Source organism: Zeus faber (genome assembly GCF_960531495.2).
Source record: "Zeus faber genome assembly, chromosome: 17".
NCBI classification, from domain to species: domain Eukaryota; kingdom Metazoa; phylum Chordata; class Actinopteri; order Zeiformes; family Zeidae; genus Zeus; species Zeus faber.
Window position 1 is genome coordinate 19,256,338 of NC_137204.1, and position 26,897 is coordinate 19,283,234.

The 26,897-nt window shown below is 47.6% G+C and overlaps 2 protein-coding genes across 2 annotated transcripts; one reads left to right on the top strand and one right to left on the bottom strand.

Annotated features, from left to right (window-relative positions):
- Positions 1 to 2,179: 2,179 nt before the first annotated feature.
- sgsm1b (small G protein signaling modulator 1b) lies at positions 2,180 to 15,514 on the top strand (the record flags this gene model as incomplete). The annotated part of the gene is made up of 24 exons (XM_080017646.1): positions 2,180 to 2,242; positions 4,345 to 4,420; positions 5,889 to 6,051; positions 6,167 to 6,319; positions 6,471 to 6,538; positions 7,785 to 7,927; positions 8,025 to 8,156; positions 8,259 to 8,383; positions 8,461 to 8,528; positions 9,150 to 9,313; positions 9,612 to 9,741; positions 10,064 to 10,190; positions 10,277 to 10,341; positions 10,450 to 10,595; positions 10,844 to 10,972; positions 11,062 to 11,235; positions 12,277 to 12,345; positions 12,448 to 13,668; positions 13,769 to 13,893; positions 14,296 to 14,378; positions 14,531 to 14,640; positions 14,778 to 14,874; positions 14,987 to 15,154; positions 15,426 to 15,514. 24 exons carry the CDS (start codon positions 2,180 to 2,182, stop codon positions 15,512 to 15,514), a joined length of 3,888 nt encoding a protein of 1,295 aa, XP_079873772.1.
- A 6,971-nt stretch (positions 15,515 to 22,485) lies between these two features.
- srsf9 (serine and arginine rich splicing factor 9) lies at positions 22,486 to 26,648 on the bottom strand. The gene is made up of 5 exons (XM_080018419.1): positions 26,551 to 26,648; positions 24,730 to 24,906; positions 24,348 to 24,556; positions 23,602 to 23,774; positions 22,486 to 23,476 (listed from the first exon to the last, which is right to left on the bottom strand). The coding sequence occupies exons 2-5, from the start codon at positions 24,885 to 24,887 to the stop codon at positions 23,252 to 23,254; spliced, it is 765 nt and encodes a 254-aa protein (XP_079874545.1). The 5' UTR covers positions 24,888 to 24,906; positions 26,551 to 26,648; the 3' UTR covers positions 22,486 to 23,251.
- Between the last annotated feature and the right edge of the window lie 249 nt (positions 26,649 to 26,897).

A 26,897-nucleotide genomic window follows, 5' to 3' on the forward strand; every position in this document is an offset into this window, starting at 1 on the left:
TCCTCCCTTACCTTTCTCCTTCCTCCCTTCCTTCTTTCCCCCCGTCTCTCCTTCCACCTTCCCTTCATTCATTTCTTTACTACCTGCTTTTCTTCTTTCTTTCTTTCTTTCTTTCTTTCTTTCTTTCTTTCTTTCTTTCTCCTTCCTTCTTTACTTCCTTCCTATTTGGCCACACTGACAACAAAATCAATAAGTTAATAATGTTTATTAAAACAACAATAATAATAATAATAATAATAATAATAATAATAATGCAAAAGACAGATCAACAAGGAAACAAACATTTCATGACATTATATCACAAAAAAAAATTCTCAGCCATGTAACATCTAGTATGTGTCAACAATCAATTTTCAATTTACCGTGCATGCTTCAACATAACTGGGGAAAAACAAAACTGTGAGCCGCGTGACTTTCGTGCACGGCGCACGACCTCCCCCTCTGTTGAATGTGACTTCCCAGCCCATACCGCAGCAGAGTTATTCCGATTCCTGAGCAGCACATCAGCAGTGACAGCTGAAGGAAAAGTAACGGCGCGGTTCTACTGTACGCGGCCATCACCGGCCAATTTAAAGCGTTGTCGTGGTGAATGGACTGCAGTGGACGTGGCACCCTTTCTCGTTGCAGGGGGCCCGAAGGCGCTTTGCCGTTGTGCCTCACATTCAACCCCTCACCCGCGGATGGCGGAGGTGGCCACGCAAGACACCGACGCGCTCATCGTGGGCGGGTTCGGGATTCAGTGTTTTTGCTCAAGGGCGTTTGGACGCGCTACCAGGAGGAGCTGGGGATCGAACCGACGACCCTCTGACTCCCGAGCCGCTCCCAGCCGCCTAATATCTTCATCTCGCGGTTATTTTGTCGTACGAGGCAAAACACTGTTACTGTTTAAGAATGCATCACGGGCAAATTTGGGATTTTGAAAAGCGGTTCCTCCTGCGTCCAGACAAACGCTCCAGGTGTTTTCCGGAGGTCTCCATCGCCGGTTCGCCTGGGGCTCCAGGGACAACCGCCGCGACTCAGGCGTTTCTGTTCCCGCAGCTTGCGTTGACCTTCTGCTGCGCTCAAGCAGACATGTTTCTATAGTGGCGTATTGCGGCATCGGGACGCCAAATGTCAGTCATCGCAATTATCGTGATTATGGTTTCCACGCACCATGGGATGTCTGTTTTCGCCGCCTCTGTCACGGTTCCGGGCCCGTATATATGTATATCCCCGGGCTCACCATGGACAACAGACCCGCGCGTCCCAAATGTGTGTGCCGCGCGTGTTGGTGATCTGGCAGCCATTCAGGAGGGATTGATCCAAGGGGGGGGGGGTCGGAGATTGGGCCGGCGATATAGAATATACTGTCGCTTGCAGATAAGGACGGTTGTAAGGACACCAAAACACCGGTTCAGGCTTTCAGGGTTGCGGTGGGTTTTTATCATACAGTCTGCAGTCCTGTCGGTAAGGATCGGAAGGGCCGGAATCATGCGGGAACCAAAATATTTCCCCACGTACTGCAAAGACGCGCGCAACAAATTTTCTTCCGATTTGGTCAGATTTCTGTTGTTTGTTTTTTTTAAATTTAGCACGAGTATCGACCTTTCCTGAGCTACTGCATTCGCAAAGTAATACACACATTTCTACGCTCTCCATGTGGGTATTTTTGTGTTCTTCGTGCTGAAGTTGGCCTCACTCCTTTTTTGTGTCCAAACATACATGCAAATTAAGCAAATATGTATATGAAATGGTCACTTAGGTTGGATCATTTTTGCCGGTTGCATTATTTATTTATTTTTTATGGAAAGGACAACAATGAATTGTCATTTCCCATGAAGCAGTACGCCCCGGGGGCTAGATGAACGCACGCTTGTAAAGTGGCAAATGTGTGACATGGGATGAACACCAGTGTGCCATGTTCCTTAACAGGCCTCTGTTGCTTTAAGGGGGGTGTTGGTCAAGAGGGAGGTAGTAGATAGGTTTAGGTGAACAGGAGAATAGCCCACAGCCTGCCATTCCCCGGCTCGGAGTGGGAATAAACTGCATCGGGGGGGATTATCCGCCACCACGCCGGGTTACCGGGCTCCATCATCTGGATCCCCGCGGACGCAATGGGAGGTACCCAGACATAGTGCGCCGTTGAGCCTGTTGTAGCCGGTGCACCATCCTCCAGCGTCTGACGATGAGCGTGTTCGTGATGTTTTCTCGTTTCACAGAGGCCGAGACGCGCCAGAAACTGCTGCGCAATGTGAAGAAGGAGGTGCGTTACTATGGGTCCGGGGTCCATTAGATACAGCAGATTTTTGATAAGAATGTACTGATGTCGCCGGCCCAGCGTTTATGCCGACGTCGGTTGTTTCCACCGGTCCCGAACACCAATGCGTCGCATTTACGAAGAAAATGATGTTTGTTATTATTATTATTACAGAATTGGCAACGTTGGAACAAATAGCGACGTTGGTGACAGTGATGCTGATGATGAGGATGATGATGATGATGGTGGCGGTGATGGTGATGGTGGTGGTGTTGGTGATGGTGATGGTGGTGGTGTTTGGTTATGATTATAAAAATGTTAAAAACATTAAAAAAAACAAAAAAAAACATTTAAAAAAAACACGAGAATTCGTCGTCGGGAAATGTTGCACAATTTTACCGGTTAGTGCATCATTTCATGTACCCCCTAAAACGGGAAAGCTTGTTTTTGTTGTTGTTGTTGTTTTTCTGATAGCATATTATTTCTCAGTCTGCCTACATCCCCTCCCTTTCCTTGAGAGGAAATAATGGTTCTAAAATCATTTGGTCCAGCATCAAATGCATTTTATTATTGTTATTGTTTATTATTATTATTATTATTATTATTATTGTTATTATTATTATTATTATTATTATTATTATTATTATTATTATTATTATTTCAGACCCCTTATGTTTGTGGATTCTGCATGTGAAGTGTCATTAAATTGTCAGTCAGCTGTTGGGTTGGGTCGTAATGATTCTCTGTCAAGGTTCATCCATGAAACATGACAGAGCCAGAGACTGTCGCACCCCCGGGAAATAATAAAAGCAGCAGGTTCCATTCGCTCCTGAGAGGGATGGAGACTTCCACCTTCAGCTTCCTCGGGCTCTGCTCACCTGTGACTCACTGCTTGTGAAACATCCTGGCATGTTTACTGCAGGGAGCGCTTCGGCACTTCAGCTGTTAGGTTTTACTGTTATAATGTAATAATCGGTAATCACCGATTGGAACAGATGGAATTCATCAATAGAACAACGAATGGTTCCAAATCCGCTGACCCCTCAAATGCAGTCATTCGCACAGCAGCACGTATCCATTCTATAACCACAGCATGTGGAAAGCCGGGGACTGGGTGCCGAAGCTCAATCCTGCAGGAGGACGACGACATCGGTTGTTAGGAGGCAAACAATCCCAGAGTTGGACCGGTTCAGAGATATGAGCGAGGGAATCAGACCCTGCATATGAATGAATACAAACAGAAATGAGAGACGGCCTGGAAGTCGCTTGAGGGAGGGGAGTGCCCCGGGGCAAAGCGTCCGTCTCCTTGAGAGCCAGCCTTGGAGCGGCGCCCTGAACGGTCTGAGGTTGGGATGACGTTGACTCCGATCAATCCCTCTTGCCCCACGCGCTTTGTTTTCCTGCTCTGGTGCCCGCTCGCCTTCCGCGTTGCTGCACTCCCTCCGCCTCCCCTGCATCTGCATCCACCTGTCGGGCTCCATCCGGTGGGGGGTTCGAGCTCATCACTCCCATATTTTCAGCTCATTAAGCATGCCTGTGTTTTTTGTGCACCTCGTCGCGACCGATGAGCAGTGGAGCCCGGACGTCAACCTCAAACAATGCTAAAATAAATAAAGATTGTTTTAAAATAACAGTGAGAGACGATAAGACTTGTTCGGTCAGAGCAACATATATTTTTTCAAGTGAATACGGAATTTCCAATGCCGCACTTTTATTGTGAAGCACCGTTCACGACCGCAGCGGGTTGGCTGTCATGACTTCGTTTGGACTTCAAACATCCCACGCCATCATGAAGTTGTTTATCCAGGTCAAATCAAAAGCGAATCTTCTATCCGGTTGTAATCGAGTTCTCCACATCCAAGCGATGCTGAGCCTTAACCGGCTGAACCAAAGGGTATAACCGTCCCCCTGCATCTCCTTTAAATAGGGCCCGGCCTATGTTCAAACGCAATTTGATTTTCAGACACATCTTGTTACAGATATGTTATTGAGTTACAATTAAGCTGTCAGCGATGGTATTACTTCGCCAGCCATTCGAAACCCCCTCGTTCATTAGAACCGTTTACTACTAATCCAGCACGATTCCTTTTGTGCTCCCCCCCTTTCAGGTAAAGCAAATAATGGAGGAGGCAGTAACAAGGAAATTTGTGCACGCAGACAGCAGCCATATCATCTCCTTCTGCGGTAAGTGCTTTTGTGCAGTAACCCGATAAACACGCTTTATAAGCGAAACGGAAAAGTAATTACGACCCGCGGCACGTGCTGGGATGCATTTCAAATAAAAAGTAATACCTCTGTTCAGAGAGCGCCTTTGATTCCAATGATAAGCGATTCAGAGGACTAAACTGAGTATTTTCAGAAAAGGGGATCGGATTCCATCTATAAAGACCTTTAAGGATATTTATAGAGTGGTGATTGCCATATAGTGACTCCATGGAGGACAGGAGTGTCACAGGGTTGGTTCACATCATTTAAGGTGTCCCGAAACGATTTAAACGATGAATTCGATAACAACGATGACTTAGAAGACTTAGTCATCATAAATAATACACCGTGAGAAATGACGTTTCTGCAAATTTAATGAAAAGCAAAGTAGTTCATCTGGGTAATTATCCTAAAGGCGTTTCACCGGCAGTGGAGTGGTTCGTCCTACTCTTGATCTTTCCTTTATCGCCGTCATTTTCACATAGGGGGGAATTCTGATATTCTGTACGATAAAATATAGCTGTAAACCTCTTTACCAAACAACAAAAAAACTACAGCTCAAGCACAGGCGGACTATAAGCTGATGAAATCCTGATAGTTCGGTCTAAACGTGTTGTGAGTGCAAAAAAAAAAAGTATTCCCTCCCCACCCATATTAAATATACACGTATATAGTGTGTATGTTGAACACTGATATTTTTTAATAGTTGAATTAGGTTCTGGAAGTCAATAAATGTGCGCTCCCATCTGTGGTATTAAGCGACGCGATGGTTACAGATCTAATCCGACCGTCTTTTCGAAACACAGGATGCGTCGGTAGAAATTGTGGCGGGAAATTCCTGACTCGGAATTTCTTTGCCGCCTGTTTCCTTCCTTCCCCCGTGTGCACCTTGGGACGGTTCCACCGCATTTCCGACTCACTCCCCCCCGGCAACCGTTGCAGCGCTCCCTCGCTCTCGAAACACGAACACTGCGCACGCGTAGTGACACATGCGGCAACGCAACCGGGGTACCCGCGCGGTCAAAGCCGTGCTTCCCAGGAGGAGGTGACGGCGAAGAAAAACACAGTTTAGGGTGGAGTGGGGTGTTCAAGAGCGTTCAGAACGAAAACACCGAATCTCATCGCGATCCTGTCGCCGGTCATGCCTATTTATAAACAAGGCAGATGGATAGATTTTCATCCGACCAAACTCGCAGCTTTCTGAAGGTGTTAATACTAATCAGGGGTGAGGCCTATGTGAATCACATCCGTGATATCCTAGCAACAATTAACAGGGTTTGGCAGATTTTCGTCTATTTCTAGCATCTCTCCCGTGATGCTTTCCCCGCTGTGTCTAATGTCTTTTAGGGCCCTATTAGAATTCGTATGTGATTTCAGGCATTTGAATACGTCGTTTTTGCACGTTTCTACGCCGACGCGTCCACACGTACTGTATTTGTGCGCGCAGCGGTGGTGGAGGCGTGTCTGCAGCACGGGCTGAAACGTCGTGCCGCAGGCCTGCTCTGCAGCAACAAGGTGGCCGCTCTCTTCATGAAGCTGGGGAAGAGCTTCCCTCCGGCGGAGGAGCTGTGTCACAAAGTCCAGGAGCTGGAGCAGCTCGTTGAGAACAAGTGAGACATTCCCCTTTGTTCCCGCCGTAAACTCATACAGAGATAAGCGTACGCGAAATGTGAAAATATTATTCATCTTACGATTATTCAACTCATCTGTCACTTCCCCCCCCAGCAAACAGAACAATTCTCCTCTGAATAATGACCGGGGTCGGCAGTCAAAGCTGGCTAACCTCCCCCCTCAAGCACTCAAACACCTCTGGATCCGCACTGCGCTGATGGAGAAACTCCTGGACAAGATTGTGCTGTACTTGGTGGAGAACTGCAGGTAATACGTGAATGAGTTTGGAGTTTGATGGATTCCTGCTCCTTCCTATAAACCCGTGGCTATGACCCACGCAGGCCCCCTTACACATTTTGCGTTCTGCGTAGAAAGCATTTAACCACATCTATTTCTCTCGCTTTACTCTGTTCCACAGTAAATTCTATGAGAAAGAGGCGATGCTGATGGATCCCGTGGACGGACACATCCTTGCGTCCCTGTTAGGTATCCATGTGCCTTATTCGCCTATCTTTTGGAGCATATTTGTGTTAAACCTGCAATCTATGAAACCTAACACTCACACTCTGCCTCACTCCGCCCAGTAAGGCACTGTAAGGCACCATTTGCAATCACGTGAGTTTTGTGTGACGTGAACACGTGACACTGGACGTGATTACCGCATCTATTATGGAAAGATTCATCGAAAAACATCATCGCGTCGGTCTGTATATATTTTATTTAGTGAAAAACCCGCCAGGCCTGATTGCGGCCTGATCGCCAAACCAGGCTGTGGTTACTCGTCCTCTATTCACCGGGGTTTTGTGCGCTTTACTGGTGCAAACAGCATCCTGAAACCAAATATTCAACACAGCTGTGCTGCTGCTATATCCTCAACCAGAAAGTACAAACTTGCAAATTTGTTCTGCACGCGCAGTTTCACGGTACACGGCAGCTCGAGCAGGAGGGGGAAAGGAAGTGTGTGTGTGTGTGTGTGTGTTCAAGTTCAAGTTCAAGTTCAAGAGATTATTTGTCACATACACACACATACGGTCGTACATATATGCAGTGAAATGTCATGACACCCGGTGATTACGCACAATAAGCTCTATAAGCTCGAAAAATACGAAAAATTCTCAAATGTGCGTAATCGACACGCGGTGCTCGCGCAGGCGGCCGCAAGGGGTGGCGCCACAATCGCGATTCTGGGTTCTATAATTATTGTGTGTGTGTGTGTGTGTGTGTGTGTGTGTGTGCGTGCGTGCGTGCGTGCGTGCATGCGTGCGTGCGTGCGTGTGTGTCTGGGTGATGCTAACCGTGGTTTGTCTGGATTGTGGTTGGTTAGGGTTATGACGTGAACCTTGCGCAATACTAAATGCTAAGGCGGAAGACGAGGAAATAGATTGCTGCTTCCAAGTCACTTCTACTTAGGGAGAAAAAATTAGTTAATAGCAATAATAATCTTACCTTACATTACGCCGGGAAACTACGTGGAGTAACAAACTGGGAAAGTCTCACTAGTTCCAATCGAAACCTCTTGACCCAACCGTGCCTGAGACCCACTGCGGACAAAAAGAAGCACCATCCGGCCTCTGGTGGTCGGATGGGGAGTGTCAGGTGTCAATCTACTCCTTTTTATATAATCTGATGAAAGTTTTGACCGATCATTAAATAGACACCAAATTGAGCTTACAATGACTTCACTAAGATTGCGACGGCGATTGTGATTTACCTCTCCGCCGTTCTTTCACAGTCGGACCCTGCGCTCTAGAGTACACCAAAGTGAAAACGGCGGACCACTTCTGGACGGACCCGTCTGCGGACGAGTTGGTGCGGCGCCATCGCATCCACAGCGGCCACTGCCGCCAGGAGTCCCCCTCCAGACGCCCCGCCCTGGTTAGACGCCGGTGCTACTTATACGGCAGAGTTCGGTTACAGTCACAGCCCGTAATGTGTGTTAACGGGCTGCTCCTACTGCCACCCCTCCCATCAGATCCAGAAGAGGCAGTCGAGTGGCAACATGGACGACCGGCCCCTCATGTGGGCCAGGGAGTACGTGGAGTCACTTCACCAGAACTCCAGGGCCACGCTGCTCTTCGGGAAGAACAACGTTCTGGTGCAGCCGGTGCGGCTTCATTCCGTGACCCTTCTCGTTTGATAACAAGAGGTATACGGGCGACGGCATGTAAACGCGACGTGAACCACCTGTCACTGTGAACGTCCACAGAGAGACGACATGGAGGCCATCCCGGGCTACCTCTCCCTGCATCAGACCGCCGACCTCATGACCTTGAAGTGGACGCCGAACCAGCTGATGAACGGCAACGTCGGGGAATTGGATTCAGAAAAAAGGTCAGAGGAGTGAGAGACGTGCGCCCCGAATAAGTAATATCTTGTTATTTCATAACCTTTTATTCGTCCTCTTCCAGTGTTTATTGGGATTATGCCATGACCATTCGTCTGGAGGACATTGTTTACCTTCACTGTCATCAGCACGGTGCAGTAATCTCTCTTTCTTTTCTTTTCTATCCGTGTGTGTACAGCGTACTTATGTGTGATAGAGGCACTCAGGTGGGAAAGGCACTCAGACCTTTTACTTAAGTAAAATAACAAATACCCCGACCGAAGATTACCCTGAAACAAAAGTGAACGTCCTATAAAAGGGGTCGGGAACCTATGGCTCTTTCAATGACGATATATGGCTCGCAGACAATTTTGACCTTTCATCACAATAAACAAGTAATAAATAATTATTCTGTGTCACTTTAAAGTAAAACAGGTAAGAGAAATTACAATATTGAAAATAAAATTCGAAATATAAATGTGGCGGACAAAGGGGCGTAGTCAAGCACCGGCTGCGGACCACAGAAAGACTCCGGGGGCCTTTAACTCGGCGCCCTGCCCCTCCCGGGTCTCTGCTCAGGTGCCACTTGTGGGAGTCTCTGCCCACAGGTAAGGGTTTAGGGAGGGAGACGGAGGCTTTCTGGCCGTGGTGCGGCGACATGGCGAGAGTTTCATTGTTTATTAATTCAAAGCTCTAGCCGGTCACAATTAACAATCGAACAATTAACACAGCAACTCATAGAAAGCTATCCTTCCTTTCCTTTTGTCCCTCCAGTGGACAGCGGCGGGACAGTGGTTCTGGTGAGCCAGGACGGGATCCAGAGGCCCCCGCTGCGCTTCCCCAAAGGAGGCCACCTGCTCCAGTTCCTCACGTGCCTGGAGACGGGCCTGCTGCCTCACGGACAGCTGGACCCGCCGCTCTGGTCCCAGAGGGGAAAGGTCAGCGCAGCGCCGTGACATCACAGCCCCCACCAGAGAGAAGCCCCCCCTCGCCGACAGTCTTCTTCCAGCGGAATTGCGTGATTTGCATTAAATAGGTCTACACCGGAGCGACAGATCAGTTCATCACAGACTCTCGGTTGTGTGCATGCATATTTTTTAACGGTCTTTTATCATATCCTTTGACACGCGATGCGAATCGGCACTAAGCCTGTAACAACTTAGCGGCCTGCATGGCGATACGCGCCGACGGATAATCTGCAGCAGATAAAAGATAAGCATCGTGCTGTGTTGACAGGGAAAGGTTTTCCCCAAACTGCGGAAAAGGAGTCCACAAGGCTCCTGCGACTCGGTGTCCGATAAGGAGGACGACGAAGCCACAGATTATGTGTTTCGGATCCTCTTCCCTGGCACTCAGCTGGAGTTTGGTACGTATATATCCAGCTCGTCCATTCCAGGTGTTTCCAAGTGTAGTAGAGAGCTACCTCAGCGGTCATCATTATTGTTATCACTATTATTGAAACTCAGTTAGAAACCAATAGAGTAAGCACGCTCAATTAAAAAAAAAAAAGAAAATTGTTGTTTGCTTGTCAGGATTTACATTTTTCTTCACCTATGCTATCTAGTCCCGAGTCAATGGTCTTCTTTTGGTCTGATGATGCTCCTAATTATGATTCTAATCGTGGCGGTGTCAGTGGTGCAGCAACGGTGACTATGAAGAAGAGTAACTGGGTTCATTACCATGTGTAGTGGCCCCGGAGCTGGTGGATCAGGCCGTGAACATGTGGCACCCGACCCCCAGGAAGTCCTCGTGCTCCTCCTGCTCGCAGAACGGCTCCTCCGACGGTTCCCTACCCAACGGCTGTAATCAAGACAGGCAAGCGCTCCGGAGGCGATGGGATTGCACCCAAATCTCAGCCCTCTCTTCTTGCATTGAATACATGTCACATTTTGCCTCGACAGGGCTCCCTTGAAGCTCCTCTGTGACACCATGAAGTACCAAATCATTTCCCGTGCCTTCTACGGATGTGAGCGCAATATCTGAATATCCGTTTGAAATTCGGGGATTCCCGCTGCCGGGCGCACTGGGCGTTGGCGTGCGCTGACGAGAAACCCTCTGTCCCAACCCTCTCCAGGGCTAGCGTACTGCCGCCATCTGTCCACAGTTCGGACCCACCTCTCAGCTCTGATCAACCACGCCATAGTGGACCCCGATGTGCCCGACGACGCCCGCGGAGGGCTCTCTGTGGAGGTCTGGAGCAGCTTTCTCCAGGACTGCTCGGTAAGATACGCCGCTACGCGCCGAGGCCGCAATTGCATTGCGACCGACGAAATGATTCTGCTTGTTAAGTTAAATTAAAACTCCTTTATATGGACTTTTTTTTTTTTTTTTTTTTACAAAATAAAAAAACTGTAACCGCATGGATTTCTTTTTTGCACGGCTTTAAAAGCGTTTTTGAAGTTTTTGCGTTCACCCATTGGTGCAAAATGAATCACGTCCGTCTGACGGAGGTGTCTTGTTTCTTTCAGACCTATGAGGAACACGAGCTTCATAGGCTGGTGTACTTTGGCGGCGTTGCCCCTACGCTGCGCAAAGAGGTCTGGCCCTTTCTCCTGGGACATTACCATTTCACCATGACGGAGAAAGGCAGGATGGAGGTCAAGGGCAATCACTCATTTTTCTTTGGATGTTTGGATCATGTCAAAACGGTACGGCCTCTGAGAATGCAAGCCTTTCCCGTTTTTAGGTTGATGAAAATGCGCAGACGATGTATAAACAGACCATGAAGGAGTGGCAGGGCTGTGAGGCCATTGTCCACCAGAGGGAGCGGGAGAAGCACGCCGAGGCCCTGGCCAGATGCTCCTCCGGGGCCGGCGCGGAGAGAGGGGTGGTGCAGCGAGACTCTACCATCAGCACGGATGTGAGTCGAAGGCCGTGTTGAAATGAGAAAAAAAAAGTATATATATAAACATACGCACGCAGGTACTTCTCACTTAATGACCGAGTTCCGTTCCTAGGACCCGGTCGTTAAACGAATTGGCCGATAAGTGAGGACCTGTGTTATTTCACGGTAAGGGGGCGTGGCAATAGCGAACACTAGTGTAGTGAATACTGACAGACTGTGGGAACTACTGAGAACGGTGATGAGATGAGATGTATACAGTGTATATAGTGTATATAGTGTATATAGTGTTTATAAAGTGTATATATTTAGTGTACATAGTGTATATAGTATAATGTATATAGTATATATAGTGTATATAGTGTATATAGTGTATATAGTGTTTATAGTATTTATAGTTTATAAAGTGTATATACTGTAGTATATATAGTGTATATAGTGTATATAGTTTATATAGTGTATATTGTATATATAGTGTATTTAGTGTATACAGTATACATAGTTTATAAAGTGTATATATTGTATACAGTATATAGTGTATACAGTATACATAGTTTATAAAGTGTATATATTGTATACAGTATATAGTGTATATGATATACATAGTTTATAAAGTGTATATATTGTATACAGTATACAGTATATAGTGTATAGAGTAAATATAGTGTATATAGTGTATATAGTGTATACAGTATATATAGTGTATATAGAGTATATAGTGTATAGAGTAAATATAGTGTATATAGTGTATACAGTATATATAGTGTATATAGCATATATAGTGTATAGAGTAAATAAAGTGTGTATAGTATATAAAGGGTGCTGCATGATGAGATACTTGGCGCTGAGACGCCGTGGGATTGTATGCAGCATACAATACAGACTGGTCAGACTGCTGGTGGTAAGTCCGAACGGTTGTTAAACAGTTAGGTCGTTACGTGAGGAGTACCTGTACATACAGTATATATATATATACTGTATATGTGGTGAGGGAGGAAACTCAATCCATCCTGTCCACTTTTTTGTCTTTCGTTTGACGGCGGTCTCCACTCGCAACAGAATTCCCAGAGCAGCAACTCGGAGCATCAGAACGTCCACTCACACAGTGATTCCAGCAGCAGCACGCAGGTCGGTGTTCATTCAGGGAAACACCGTGACGGGTACTCTCCATGACCATGAGGGTAATTAAACGTCAATTTTGGCTCACCTTCACTTTCCGCTGCCTCTTAGGTATTCGGGTCGGTTGAAGACATGGATCAGATCGAGTCCGAGCCCAGGTCCGAGGAGGTGGAGGAACCGCCTCGCAGCCCGGTCAAGGGAATCGGAAACATCACTGGCGACTCCAAAAAACTCCCCCCGGGCAAACCTTCCTCTCCGGGTGCGACCGATAAACCTCCAGCTTCCGGCGATAGCCCCTTTGTGTCGGAGTCTTCCGCCAGACCTGCTGTGCCGGCGGGAAAAGGCTTGGGCGAGGAAACCAAATCCGGATTGCGGTCAACAGGCGTACAGCCCATTGAGGACGACGAGGAAAAGGAAGAACCGTCAGAGGGACTAGGAAGTGAAACGCTCCAGGGCGTCGAGGTTTCGGGAATCGAGGAGTGCCTACCGGAAGTCAAGAAGTGCGACCGGGAAGACTTAAACCAATCGAACCAGGAGGAAGAAAAGGAAGTTAAGGCAACGGAATTGCCCAAAGGGATGAGCCCGGTGGACAATAACACCAATGTGTTAAGGTTGGAAACAGAGGTGCACAACGAATACTTCCAGGCTCCACCGCTCGGCCAGACTTTAGCCTTCAAAGCACAAAACAGCAAAGGTCCGGAATTGGCGCCGTTGCGTCTGCGCACGACGGAGAAACAGCCCCCCCCGGCGCAGAGGAATCCCGCCACCTCCGAGAAGGAACAAGGCGGCCTTCGACCGGGCACCGTCTGGAAGGCGCCGGGCGCCGAGCCGGACGAAGCCGCCGACGCCTCCGACCCGGCCGGAGCGAGGAGGGACAGAGCCGCGGAATTCCCGTGCGAAAAGCCGGGTTCGGATTCCCCGGTCAGGCAGGTTCTGATCGCCCTCCAGTCGGCGTCGAGGGTGAGCCTCTCCCTGTCGTCCCACGGCAAGCAGTCCCCGGACACGGCCGACTCGGACGACTCCCCCTCCGCCCTGGAGATGGAGGACATCCCCGCCGGGATCACGTGCGTGAACTGCGAGGACGGCAGGGCCGGGCCTCTGGCGGGCCTGGCCGCCCCGCCGGCCTCCCGCTACGGGGGGAACGAGCTGGTCCCCGGTAGGTTCGCCGACACGGGCTCCAACACCAGTCCCGAGGAGACGGACCCGGGCCTCTCCGAAGAGGAGCCAGAGATGGAGAGCCTCATCCCGCACTCGGCGGCGGTGGTGGTGGTGAGGGAACATCCCGAGCCGGACGACTCTTCCCGACTCCCCTCGGGGGAAAGCGCCTACTCTGTAAGCGCGGAGGGTTTTAAAGGCCTTGAAAACACGCTTTGGTCATTGAAATGCGGCAAAAATCAATTGCAATGTGTGTTTATTGTTGTTGTTTTTCTAGCAAGAACAACTGGACATGTACTTGATCAACTTGCACCGCATTGATAAGGATGTGAGGCGGTGCGACAGGACGTATTGGTACTTCACCCCTGCCAACCTGGAGAAGCTGCGGAACATCATGTGCAGGTAAATCTCACGCTTTATGGCAGCGGGATTCAAGCAGTCACATTCATTTGTGGCTGTTATTGCCTATTCACACAGGCTAACGGGGGCAGAAATGTGCAAAATTAATGAAAAAATAGATTAAAAAAATGAACAAACAAACAAATAAATAAATAAAAAACATAAATACTTAAATAATTCTAATAATAATAATGAAAAAAAAAACAATGAAATAAATACAAATAATCGAAAAATAATCAAATTAAAAAGTGAGTCACAAGCACTTTGTCAGCTTTCTATAATCGATTGATTATTATGATAATTATATATTATTGCAGCATATCTAATATATGTACCTCATGCCATTGTCAAAATACAGCCCTGTGGAAAATAAACTTTTGCCTAAATCTGACCTTGCTTTTGCAGTTATGTTTGGCAACACTTGGACATTGGTTATGTTCAGGGCATGTGTGACCTGCTCGCTCCACTACTAGTTATCCTGGATGACGGTAGGTCAACTACCTACTAACTCTGTGTAAATGATGAGCTCTTGGCTTTCTGCCTCATTTCACACACACATATATGTGTGTGTGTGTGTGTGTGTGTGTGTGTGTGTGTGTGTGCGTGTGCGTGTGCGTGCGTGCGTGCGTGCGTTCGACAGAGGTGATGGCGTTCAGCTGCTTCACCGAGCTCATGAAGAGGATGAATCAAAACTTTCCTCACGGAGGGGCCATGGACTCCCACTTCGCCAACATGCGCTCCCTGATCCAGGTCCGGCGGAGAGTGATGCGCACCCGGGCGCCCACCAACGCACACATTCACACGCGCGCGCACACACACACACACACACACACACACACACACATTCACTCACGTGCGCGCGCTGAACGGTTCTATTTCCCGTTTAGATCCTGGATTCCGAGCTGTTTGAGCTGATGCAGCAGAATGGAGACTACACCCACTTCTACTTCTGTTACCGCTGGTTTCTGCTGGACTTTAAAAGAGGTCACTGCTTAGTACTTTATATTTATATAAATCGTGCAGCAAAAACATTATTATATGAGTCTTGTAACTTATCGCTGTTTTATCCCCCCCCCACCCCCCACCCCCCGGATAGAAATGGTGTATGATGACGTGTTTTCGGTGTGGGAGACCATTTGGGCGGCCAAATACACCTCCTCCGACCACTTTGTCCTCTTCATCGCTCTGGCGCTTGTAGAGATGTACAGGGATATCATCTTGGAGAACAACATGGACTTTACCGACATTATCAAGTTCTTCAATGGTAAGACGTCATCGCTGTTTTCTTAATATCGTTACCGATTCATTGAGTTGTTGATCAAATATAAAACGAATAATAATAAAAAGCCGAAATGAACAAATCAATAGAGATCCACTACCGGCATCGAGGTGAGGCAACCCCCCAAAAAAAGGCAAAAAGTTGTTGTAAAAACAATAACTTTTTTAAATTTCACTTAAAACAAAATAATAAAAAAAAGATTGAGGGAACTTGAAACAAAAGATGACGTTGGCTGTGTTCCACATTCTCTCCTCAGAAATGGCGGAGCGGCACAACGTCCCGCAGGTGCTGTCCATGGCCCGGGACCTGGTGCACAAGGTGCAGACGCTCATAGAGAACAAGTGACCGAAGCGTGCGGCCGTACCGCGCTCGGTTGTTAAAAAAATGAAGAATAATAATAAAAAATCAGGAGACACAATCACGTTATACCCATGTATTGTGAAAGGGAGGGATGGGCAGCGGAGGGAGCTTCTCATTGTAACCGCAGCTGAATATTCTAAGCAAGTTGTATAGCAGTTCGTTCGGTGTTGCTTGTTCCTTTTTTTTTTTTTTTTTTTTTTCCAGGTAAGACGGTTATTTCAAGGACATTCGATTTTAAAGCGTCGGCTCTGTGAATGTGCCCTTGTTTAAAAAAAAGAAAAAAAAAAAAAAAAAAAAAAAGAAAAACGCTTCGGGACATTGTTTGTTTCGCCTTAAATTAAGCGATTTTTATTTATTTTTTTGTTTTTCGGGGATTTCACGAGCGAAAGATCGCTCGGACGTGTTCTACGGGGTAATGTTGTTAGAACCGCCCTCGCCGTGGTGGCGAACTCGGCCGCGCGATCGGTGTCGCGACCTCGGCCCCCCTTGTTCCTGCAGGGTCTCCCGGAGACCACCGGACCCCCGATCTTCCACCTCTAGCGGTTGGAAGCCGCCCCCCGCGGTGCTGCGATGGAGAGAAGGGAAGCCTTGCAGGAAGACTTGCCTCGCCAGCCCCTTTGCACACATAGAAGTCAGTACCTGGTGGTGGCACATACCATAATACGCACACGTCGCACTTGTCGGCTCCTCAGACCCTCGCGCCCCCGCTCCCCGACTGGCTCTGGCAAGGAAAAGGCGGCACGAGCAGGACCAGCTCCGGTTCTCCTCACAGGAACACAGCACAGTTTCTGGCCCCGGCTCTTCGTCCGACTCACTCGTCTGACTGGATTATATTCGGTGTAGCGCCTAGTTGCGGTGCCGTCCCCGGTTCCGTTAACTGACGGTGGTGTCTTTTTTCGAGTGCGGCCCGTTACAATGCCACTGGGTCTTCACAAACCCATGTGGGTGACCTGCTCTAGTTTATACCAGAAAGTCTTGAAGCACGACAGGAGACAGCGGCCGTGTTTTTCCGACGATTTTGAATTCCAAATGAAAGAGCGTTGTTGTTACCGGGGGTCACCGTTCGGTGGATGCCCTTCCTCAGAGCCCTGAAGGGACCGCGCCGGGGTCAGAATCGGCTTGGGCCCGTTATTCGTTCGAAAAGGGCGGAAGGACATAATAAATGACACAAGTCACTTTGAAAAACAGGAAAAATAGGTTAAATACGGCACGATTTGAAGTCGGGGCTTCTCCAAATTTTGTCACCAAATCCCCGAGCGAATGGTACGCCGCACCACGGCCTTCTACCGTTTCGGGGTATTCTGGAGTGTTTCCCTCGTCGCGGACATCATTTTTAGGGTCTCGCCGGGGGGGACGGTTCCCGTAGCGCGACCCCTCGCGGCGTTTCGTACCCTGTCCCGGCCGATGGCCTTCTTTTCGTCCCCCTCAAACCCATCATCGGCATTCTACCACAGTGGTCCGCGTTTGTTTACGAGGCTTTTCAATTCCCCTCTTATCTTTTTTTCTTTTGAATCCGTGCCGTTGTTGTTGAGGGTCGTCGTCCTTCTCCTGAACGCTCCCGTCCGTTTACCTCCCCGCGCCCGTGGGGAAACGACACGTGCCGGCCTGCGCAACATGGAGGGTTAGTGCTTTGAGTGGTCTCTCTTTTCCTTGGGGCGTGGCACCCTGGGGTGACTTTAGGCCTCGCAGATCGACCAATCAGAGCACTGCGCCTTGTTGACACCCCCCCCCCCCCCCAAAAAAAAAATTTCCACGAGCGGCAATACTGTATCCCTGCTAAATTCTACTATACGGCCTTTCCTTCTGGCCTCGCCATAAAGAGAATTTTAAACGACTGGACCGCGGCGCCTCGTTTACGGCCCCCGCTTCGCCCCGGTACTGATTCCTCAGCACCTCGGGATCACTTCCTGCGCTTGGACCGGTCGCGCCCCCCCCGCGTCCGCCCCCTCCTTCCCAGAGCTTTGTCGCCCACGACCACCTTCAGATGACGAGGCTCACTGTCCTCTGACGGCCAGTATTTACTCACAGGACACTGTACATGTCATACCGGTACCTTCCATTAGATGTGATCACCTCCGGTTGCAGAACAGCCGGCGTGCTGCGACGATATCTGGTCCGCTGTGGCTTATTATTCCAGTGGTTTAGTATCAGTGCTAAGACTTGTCTCAATGTTATCTTCCGATACGCGTCCGTGTGTTGTCGTCCGTGGCGTATATGTGGTGATATTTACGGTACACGCGCTGTTGTAAAGAGGAACCAATTTGTTGTACAAATAAACCAAAGCCGTTCCATACTTTTGAAATGCAATACATTGTCAGTACACAGGCGTTACTTGATTACAACCATCTGATGTTACATGAAAATGAGCCAATTTAAATATATATATTTTTATTTTTTAAATGTCCTCTTAAATTGTCAATTACCTGTTGTAATTATTAATTTACTGTGTATTAAACGATCACTATATTTTGCATCCACGTGTGGTGTATATATTTTGTATGATGTCTTTTAAGTTATTTTTAAATGTGGTGAATGTCAGTTATCAGACAACGTGAATGTGTGCTTTCGACGAGAGCACATTACCACATACTATAGCTTCCTCAGAAATTACTATCTGTTGATATTTCTGTATATTAATATGAATGAAATTGTAAAATTGATATGAAACCAAGATAGTATTGCTATTTTGAGCCTAAAGTTAAAAACAATACAACAGTGGAGCAGTCTGCATCTTTTGTCATTTTATTTATTTTTGGGTAATTTTATTTCCAGTCATTATCTATAAATTGATCTGTCTGGTCCTGAGTTGCATTAGTGTTGTGCGCATTTTCAGCCAGTAGAGGGCGAGCTAATCCTTTTGACCAGCATTGTGAAGGAGCCAAAAAAATGCAGAATGAAATGATTAAATCAATGAAATTATTCAATAATTAAACTGAAAACACGATTTTATTAAGAATATTCAATTACACAGTTCAATTATTATACATATTTCACAAGTCATTTTCATAATACTGCTGCATTTAATTTATTTTGCTGTCATAAAAATAAGTATTTCCAAATGCATTTTTTTTTTCCCCCCATAATAGAAGGCTTTATTTTTCATTCAATAATCAGATCAAAGTTCAAGAAGAATTCGCACAGTTCCGAACGACAGCAGATTCCCCTCCAGCTCTGTGTCCAGTCTGTATCTGGTGTTGTGTTTCCCTGAGTCTTTCTGCAGAAGTGACCACTGGCACTGAAAGAAGCACATTCCAACACTTTATACAACACCTGGTTCTGGTTTGTTAAAATGTTCCTTCGGCGTCAGTGAGGGAGACACCAGCTTCAAATGAACCACTCATTCTAACCAAAGGGTGTAGAGTGGTTCTATTGTCTTGTGATTTCAAGAATATCAAATAATCAGTATGATAAATATTAGATTTGTGAATGAAGGTTCCAAAACGTGAACTTGCAACACTTAATAACGCAAAGAAAAATAAAGCAATTTACCACCTAATGAGCCTTATTGACACAATAGGCTTCCACAATAACAATTGTGAAGTACAAATGCACATTACCGCGTTTCCGCAAGGAGCATGTTTAATATGTTAAAGCGTTATTTATGTTTTGCAATTGTGATGAAAAAACAAGTCCCTTGCTTTAGATCAATTTAAAATTATTGCCAATAGTGAACTCGGCAAAACGTATAAAATAAAACGCAAAAAAAAAAAAAAAAAAAAACACCACACAAGCACAGAGAAATCTTAGCAGCTTTAGTTTGCAAGTAAAAGGAGATAACTACTGAGGTTTTTGGCAGCGACACATCCTGCACCAGGGCAGCAGGTCACCGTGGTGATGGGTGCCTTGGCCCTCAGCGTCCAGCAGTTAGTGGGGCCATCGCCGCCGGTGTGTGGCTGCAGATGCTGGGCCTCTCTGACCACCGTCTCCATCACCCAGCCGGCTGACTGCGGCAATTATACCAGAGGCAAGAAGGACGGGTTCTGGGCTCCCGGGCGGTGCCGTTGGGCCTGGGCTGCCAGGGGAGAGCGTCGGGCTCGCCGCTCCTGGACGCTGGGCGGTAGGAAAGCGTGAACCCACGTAGCCGTCGGGGAGTTCAACCGCCCGGCCGCCTCCTGAGGCTCAATGCTTGCGATCCATCCACCCACGCTTAACTTCCAGTGCTGTAGGTACCCCCCCCCCCCCCCTGTCTACCGCGGTCCCTTTCCGCCAGGCGGAGGCGGCGAGACAGAGGACGGTGCAACCGTGGAGCTTTTGATCCTTGGAGGAGTGCAGGGAAGAAAAAACATGAACCTCCGGTTCCCAACATGAACTGGAGGAGCGGGGTCTGCGGAGGTGAACCTGAGCTCGCTTCCCGACTCCGTGAGAACAGAGAGAACCGAGGGAAGTGACTGCGGGGAACTGGGGGAGGGCTGGAGCAGTGGTAGAAGTTGGTGAAACCCAGGGAGTACTGTAGTTGCTTGAGGGTGACGGGCGGAGGGCCAGACCACCACCGCATCAAACATGGCGGGGAATATATTCACACTTTTTTGCGCCTCAACAACGGTCAACAAAGCATGAAGTACCAGCGTGTAACTTTTAGCAGCGGGGCTGCACAGAGATGATACGCTAATTAAAACACGCTCATGAATATTATATTCCATTTCTGCGAAGTCCGTTCTGCTGGACGCTCCAAAAATCGTACACACTCGACTCATCTCGTATGTGCATGAGGTGGTATGCACATTATGGGTCATACCTCTGAAATACATGCCTCTCTCTGCCGCCCGGTTGCCTGTTATTTTATTAATAATTAAATCAATGAATTAATAAAATAAACAAGACTAGTTTTGTTCCCCAGAACATTGTCTAAAACACTCAATGCACTACATTTTATGTAGTACTGTATTTTTATATTAGTTTAGTATTGTATTATTATAGGGTTCGGGTTATTGTAGTATTGGGTTATACTATATGATTTATCATACTGATGTATTATTATATTATACTATTATATTGCATTAAATTATACTATTGTGTTGTATTATTGTATTATATTGTAGTATTATGTTTATTATATTATTGTATTCTATTATACTATTGTATTATTATATTATTGTATTTCATGTGCCAGTGTCTAAAGCGAATGAATGAATGAATCTGAGAATAAAATATGAACTAAAAAGATCAAATCAAATATTAACAGTATTTGTGCCAGTGTGTGTGTAATGTCCAGCCTGCAGAGGACTGACCGGACGTTCTCTTCACTGGAGTCTGGGGAACAAAAACAGTCTTGTTTATTTTAGTTTTGAAGTGACTCAATTGTCGACGCGCTAACAAGCAACCAGACGGCTTCGCATCAACATCATCATAGATAAAGACGTTCACATTTTTGGGAGAAAACAAACACTTCAGCTTGTGGCGATTCGGGAGGTTAATGTTTGGGCACAAAGGGTGCCTGGAAGTCGCTTGATTAAGCGGGCTACGATCGACGTCGTTTGAGGGACGGTCCTCGTTCACCGCCGCGCAATATGGCGGACGCGCAGCCGCAGACGCGCAGCGCCGGGTTCTGGCGGACGCACAGCGGCGGCCGGCGACGTCCGGTTCTTCGTCCGTGGACGCGGCGATGTCGGCGGGGAGAGAAAAAAAAACAACAAAAACAGATCGCGGCCATTCTTACTTATTTTAGGGACCGTCGTAGCGCAGCGACACACGGACGCCGAACGTGGAGCGGTGTTGGATAGACCACGTTCGAACCCGCGTCGGCAGTAACGGGTCCGCAACGCACCGTAGAACGCGCGCAACAAGGCAACGCACCGCGGTACGCGTTCATGTCGCAGATCACAAACCCAGGGAGCAAACCGCAAACACACATCGGCGGTGTCCACTGTTTATCTCAGCGCCTAAATATTAATATTAACGCGCAGTACTCTCGGGCGGGCGTGCGCGTCTCGGAAGCCCGCGGCTCCCTCGGTGCGCGCCGACGCCATTTGCTCCGCCGCCAGACTCCTGCAGGTGTTAAGGGTGGCGGTGCTGGTGCGGACTTGTGCCTCGCCAACGGATACGGTGAGTGCATGTCTGTGGTGCGACGTTTATCCACCCGCAGTCCCTCCGTTTCGCCCCCGAGCTGAATCCTTTTAACCACAATCAGCCACATATTCGGTTAATGGCCAAAAAAAAAAAAAAGTTCATTTAAAAGTAGCCAACCTCAATCAGGGGACGGGAAAATGCATGTTAACGTTGGGCGTTCCTTGTTTTGCAAATGCAACGTGGCCACCTCTTCTGCAACGCGGCCACATCTGTTCAAACGGATCTAAGTTGGCCATTTTCCTCGCTGTGCTCCAGGTGAGCTGCAGCCGGCTCACAACCATGTCCCATGGTGCATCGGCACCGCCACTCTGCCCGAGCTCTCCGCAGAGGCCACGGAGCGGAAAACAGGGTGGGAGCGGCGTGTGTCAAGTCTCGCGTGTAATTTCCACGTTTTCAAAAACAGGACGCGGCCATTGCAACGTCATGCGAAGGGAGCTTCGGGTCAAGTCTAGCGTCTCAACGTAAACGGATGCGATGGCCGGGCAGGAATCCATCGGTTGGCAGAACGAGACACGGTCAGGGGCGTTATTTTGTTCGACGGTGAGAAAAGTCAGACCCAAATTGCGTGATACGTCTGAAATGCGGCATATCCTCGAAATATGGGCAGGCGTCGACGTCTGCTTCCGATTCATATGAACGTTCCCATCTCAAGCAGACTGGGCAGTGGGCGGTGAATGAGCTCTCCTGCCGGGCAAGCAGTGGTGCCCACCATCTCAACTTGGAATGACCACTGCACACATTTCCATCCCGTTGTCCCTTTTTGTTTTTTGAACATTCCAAAGTCGGTCCTGTCAGGATTCAATCTCTGCAAATGTGCAAATCTGGTTTCGAATGACAAACGCAAAACAAACTGTACTCACAGCCACCGACAAAATGAAGGAAAGACAATGAAAATTTGACATTTTTATTTCAAAAAAAAAAAAAAAAAATTAGGGGGAGGTGGGAATATACAAGTCAGATCATAGTCCAAGGCCAACTCTGCAGAGGTCTCATCAAAGGAAAAACAAACAAAAAAATAAAAATAAAAAAAAACAGGGAAAATAAATGGACCAGTGTGGCTCACAGTCAGTGTCACTACAGTAACTATTCTAAAGTCACTCATTTTACAGGGTTACTGTACGGGAAGCTTAAAAGTAATAGTTTCTCTGCTTTTCAGACGGGCCATGTGCCAAAAATACAAAAAAAACAGGAGGAAAAAAATATATATATTGGCCTCAACACTTTAGATCTTACATGGCTACAGCAATGTGACACACAAAATGGAAGTCTGTCAAGCATTATTTCAAGAAGCGGTATTGCAGTTAGTTCCATCGCCGCAGAGGTGTGTAATTGGTTGCGGGGAAAACCTGCCAAATTCTACTGATGATTATGCCTCGTAACGCATGATTTCTTTATGAAAGAAAAATGTATTGTCACAGCCACGTTCCTAAGGTCAATATAGCTTCTTGAAATTCCACAGGGAAGTTACTGTTAAAAACAACGTTAAGGCTGAGGAGGCGGGTGGGGAGTTCGGAGATTCCATGGAATGTAAATTGCAAGCAATAAAGGATAAAAGACGCGTCCAATGAGGAAGCCTTGGGTTAAAAAATAAAAAAAAATTAAAAAAAATTTTTGAACAAAACATCTCCCCTACTGATGTATGAATGACAGGCTGCTCTAGCGATAGTGGCGAGGTGGTGGACTATGGTGCTGCGGAGGTCTCCTGGAGGGTGGGCTATGGCGAGACATAGAACGGCGTGGTGCTGACTGATAGCGCGGGGGAGGAGAGCCTCTGTTCTGGTAGGGAGGTGAATAGCGCCCCCTGGATCTGGAACGGGAGCGTGAGCGACCCCAGCTCGGAGTGCCCCTCTCTTCATAAACTCGGATGTATGCGGTCTCGCCCTACAATGTTGACGGCAAAGACAAGGGCGGGTGAATTGAGTTACCTGCATCCGTTCCTTCCCTTTGGCGGCGGCCGCGCTACACAAATCTTTTCCCATGCCTCCAAAACAGAAATTGGCACTCACTTGATGCGAACGGAACTCTGTCCCATCCAGCCGGCGCAAAGCGTACTCCATGTCCTCCCGGCGAAGGAATTCAACAACCCCCTCGCCGTCGCGCTGCACGTCAGCAAAACATACGTCGCCCGCTTCGCGCATGTGGTCCTTTAGATCCTGCCAGCTCCCAGTTGGGGGTAATCCTGAAGAAGAATATCACATACAAATGGCACTATGGCGGGAAAAAATGGCGGGTCCTGTACAGAGCACGTCAAGATAATCCAGGGATAAAAGTTGCTGCGTCCACTGTGCGCAGCCTTATATTCTGAACTCCTTTCCATAGATATGAAGTATTGCGTTTCTTGCCATTTTTATTTGTCCAACTGTGAGGCAAAGTGGTTAAAGGGTCAGATCAATGAGAATCATTAATTCAATTATCACCGGACCATTAAGCCAGTGGGGTGACAAACTCCCTTATGGGTTCCAAAACGGTTCTACATTATTGGTCAAGGCAGAATACCGTATTAATCATTGACCATAAGATGAAGAGCATTCATATTGAATAAAATAAAACGACAAAAACACGCCTACCAGTCATTATGGCAGGTGTTTGGGGTTATGCAGCCAACATGACTGGTTTGAGATTAGTTTTTTGTTTTTTTTCCCATGGGTCAAGCAGGTGATTTGACCTGATCCATTTAGTTCCCTTGCCCTCCAGTCCGCCATGAGAGAGAGAGAGAACACATCACAGTCTACGTCTCCTAATGTCCACCTACCAGACACTATCACCCGGAATTCAGATCTTCGAGTCGGAGGCCCAAACCTTCCCCTAGGACCTCCTCCACCTCCTCCACCACCACCACCTCCTCCTCCCGCTCCCATAGGGCCACCAAATTTAGCGCCAGAGGACCGAGGGTACTCTACACGGAGCTTGGAGTCCCCATATCCATATCCATTCCTTCCATAGACAGCGTCGTCGGCATCCCTAGGAGAAGAGCACAGAACCCCTTACAAACGCACCCCTCGTAAGGGAAAAGACCCGGCAAGTCTTTTCCATCCATTCCCCCGGCGATGCCACTGGTGATGTTATTACGCCACATGTTTTTAAGCTTCCGACAAGAGGAATTTGACTTTCCAAAGAGCATCCCAGAGACTCACCGTGGATCTTCAAAGCGAACAAAGGCAAAGGGGATTGTGCTTCTATTGTTCTTCAATTCAATATCCCGGATTTTTCCATATTTGAAGAAGAGATCCTCAATGTCCCGCTCCTGGACATCCATTGGAAGGTTCCCCACATATATGCGTCCATCCGCCATGGTAGTTGAAGGACTGGCTCTGCCAACACAGAATTGGGGCACCTGCAGACTTTAGGATCACTTCTTGGTCTCACAAATAGATGTAGATGGGGGTCCTAATCCTAGTTCCAATCCAATCCAATACTTAGTCCATCCAATCCATCAATCCAATTCCTTAATTTAGACACAAATTAAACGCATAAACGAATATGCAGCCATAGCAGTAAATGACGGGTTCAAGAAACAGCCCAGGACCTCGGATCCAAGCCTGAAACCTTAAAAACATAGTGTAATAAATGTCCGACACATTACAGTGTCATGCTGCTTGAAGACGGTAATCGATGGAAATTAGCTGCAAAGTTTCCACAGCCAATCAACATTTTGGTATATGCAGACAACATTTTTAAGTGTGACATTTCAAAATTATGGGGGGGGGGGGGGAAGCACACAAATTAAGGCACGAATTCCCCAAAATCAACTGCATACAAGTCTGGTTAGTTCTCTGTCAATGTTAAGACAAACATAGAATAACAAATTCAAAGATGTAAATACCGGTTGCTGCATCACAATAATTGCACAGCTATGGGATAGAATTAAACATGCACATAACAAAACATCAAAACGTGTCCTGTTGGGTGTGGACATGTTCTGTTTAATCCATGCAGGACGGATTATCCGATTCAAAATTCTTGGCGTAGTCCTAAAAGCATTTAAAAAAAAAAAATCCATCTCCTAAAACATTACATCTTGTCAGAAATCAAACACATTTTCTCCAAATACAATTGAAACACGCATGTTGGATTGCTGGAATAACGCCGTGCAGAGGAGTAACTGGCAACAAGGCTCCTGATTCAATGGATTCCTGGTTCAATCCCATTGTACCAATATTTGTAGACATGGTTACATAAAACCCAGCGATAGTGAAAACGCATGCATGCCTTGAAAATAACACTATAACATTATACCATTTAATATGGCCGTGGGTAAAAAAAAAAAAAGGCCATTGCACGAATCCTAGATTGGACGATTGAGGTTTCATTCAACGATTTCGCCTCCCCCCGCAAAAATAAATAAATAAATAAATAAATAATACTCTGGGTCTCCAAGACACGCTTGTGGCCTGCTATCGAAATGGGAAAACCACAAAACGTGCACCAATCGAGTAAAACCACAGGGCAACGCAAACGTTTAGAATCTGCAACGCTTCCGCTGCCTGTTCAACGCACGGGTCCATTGATAGCGTCGGTCGACGCGAGCTGTACCTGGCAGGCACGACAGGCGCAGGCCTACCGAGCAGGTAGGCTACAAGCTAAGCTAAGGCAGCTGTACACCGAACAGGAGCTTCGTGGGGGGGGGGGATAACTACCTGATAGCGGAACGACCAGACACACTTGAGGATGAAGATGAAGGTAAAGATAACGCATCCAACTCCCGCTACCAAATTCTAAAACAAACGCCGGCGGGCGAGGGTCCGCTTCAACAAACAGACAACCCGCGCTCCGCTCCCTTTGTTGACAGTCGCTGGGTTGGCGAGCTACGGCTAAGCTAAGCTAAGCTAAGCTAGCGCTGGGAGACCAAGGCGGAGATTTTGGCCAAACCTACCGCTTGGTTTTACTCGGGGTCGGGGTCGAAGCACAGCACTCGGGAGCGTTATTATGGGTATTTTTATTTTTAATTTTTTTACCTTGCGGGAATGGAGGGCGCCTTCTTTTCGGGGGAGAGACGTCTCAGTCAGCGGGTCGCACGCCTTGCCGCGAGAGCCCGTTCCGCGCTGCTGTGCACGGGGCTCGGGGGCTCCGTATCCGTCTTATTCTCCCCCACCTGGCGCGCGGCGAACAGCTCCGCGGCGCCATACCGCCTCCAGGAGGACGGGGGTGGTACTACTAGTGCTGTGATCGGAGGGAGGGAGACAGACAGACAGATAGATAGATAGACAGACAGACAGACAGACAGATAGATAGATAGATAGATAGATAGACAGACAGACAGACAGACAGATAGATAGACAGACAGACAGACAGACAGACAGAC

Bases quoted from the DNA above. Each gene is read 5' to 3' on its own strand.
- srsf9 (XM_080018419.1), bottom strand. From the start codon at position 24,887: ATGGCGGATGGACGCATATATGTGGGGAACCTTCCAATGGATGTCCAG. The intron at 24,557-24,729 runs GTGAGTCTCTGG...CTCTTCTCCTAG, and splicing joins GTTCGCTTTGAAGATCCACG to GGATGCCGACGACGCTGTCT. The intron at 23,477-23,601 runs GTGAGTGCCAAT...TCAACATTGTAG, and splicing joins CAGAGTTCCGTTCGCATCAA to GGCGAGACCGCATACATCCG.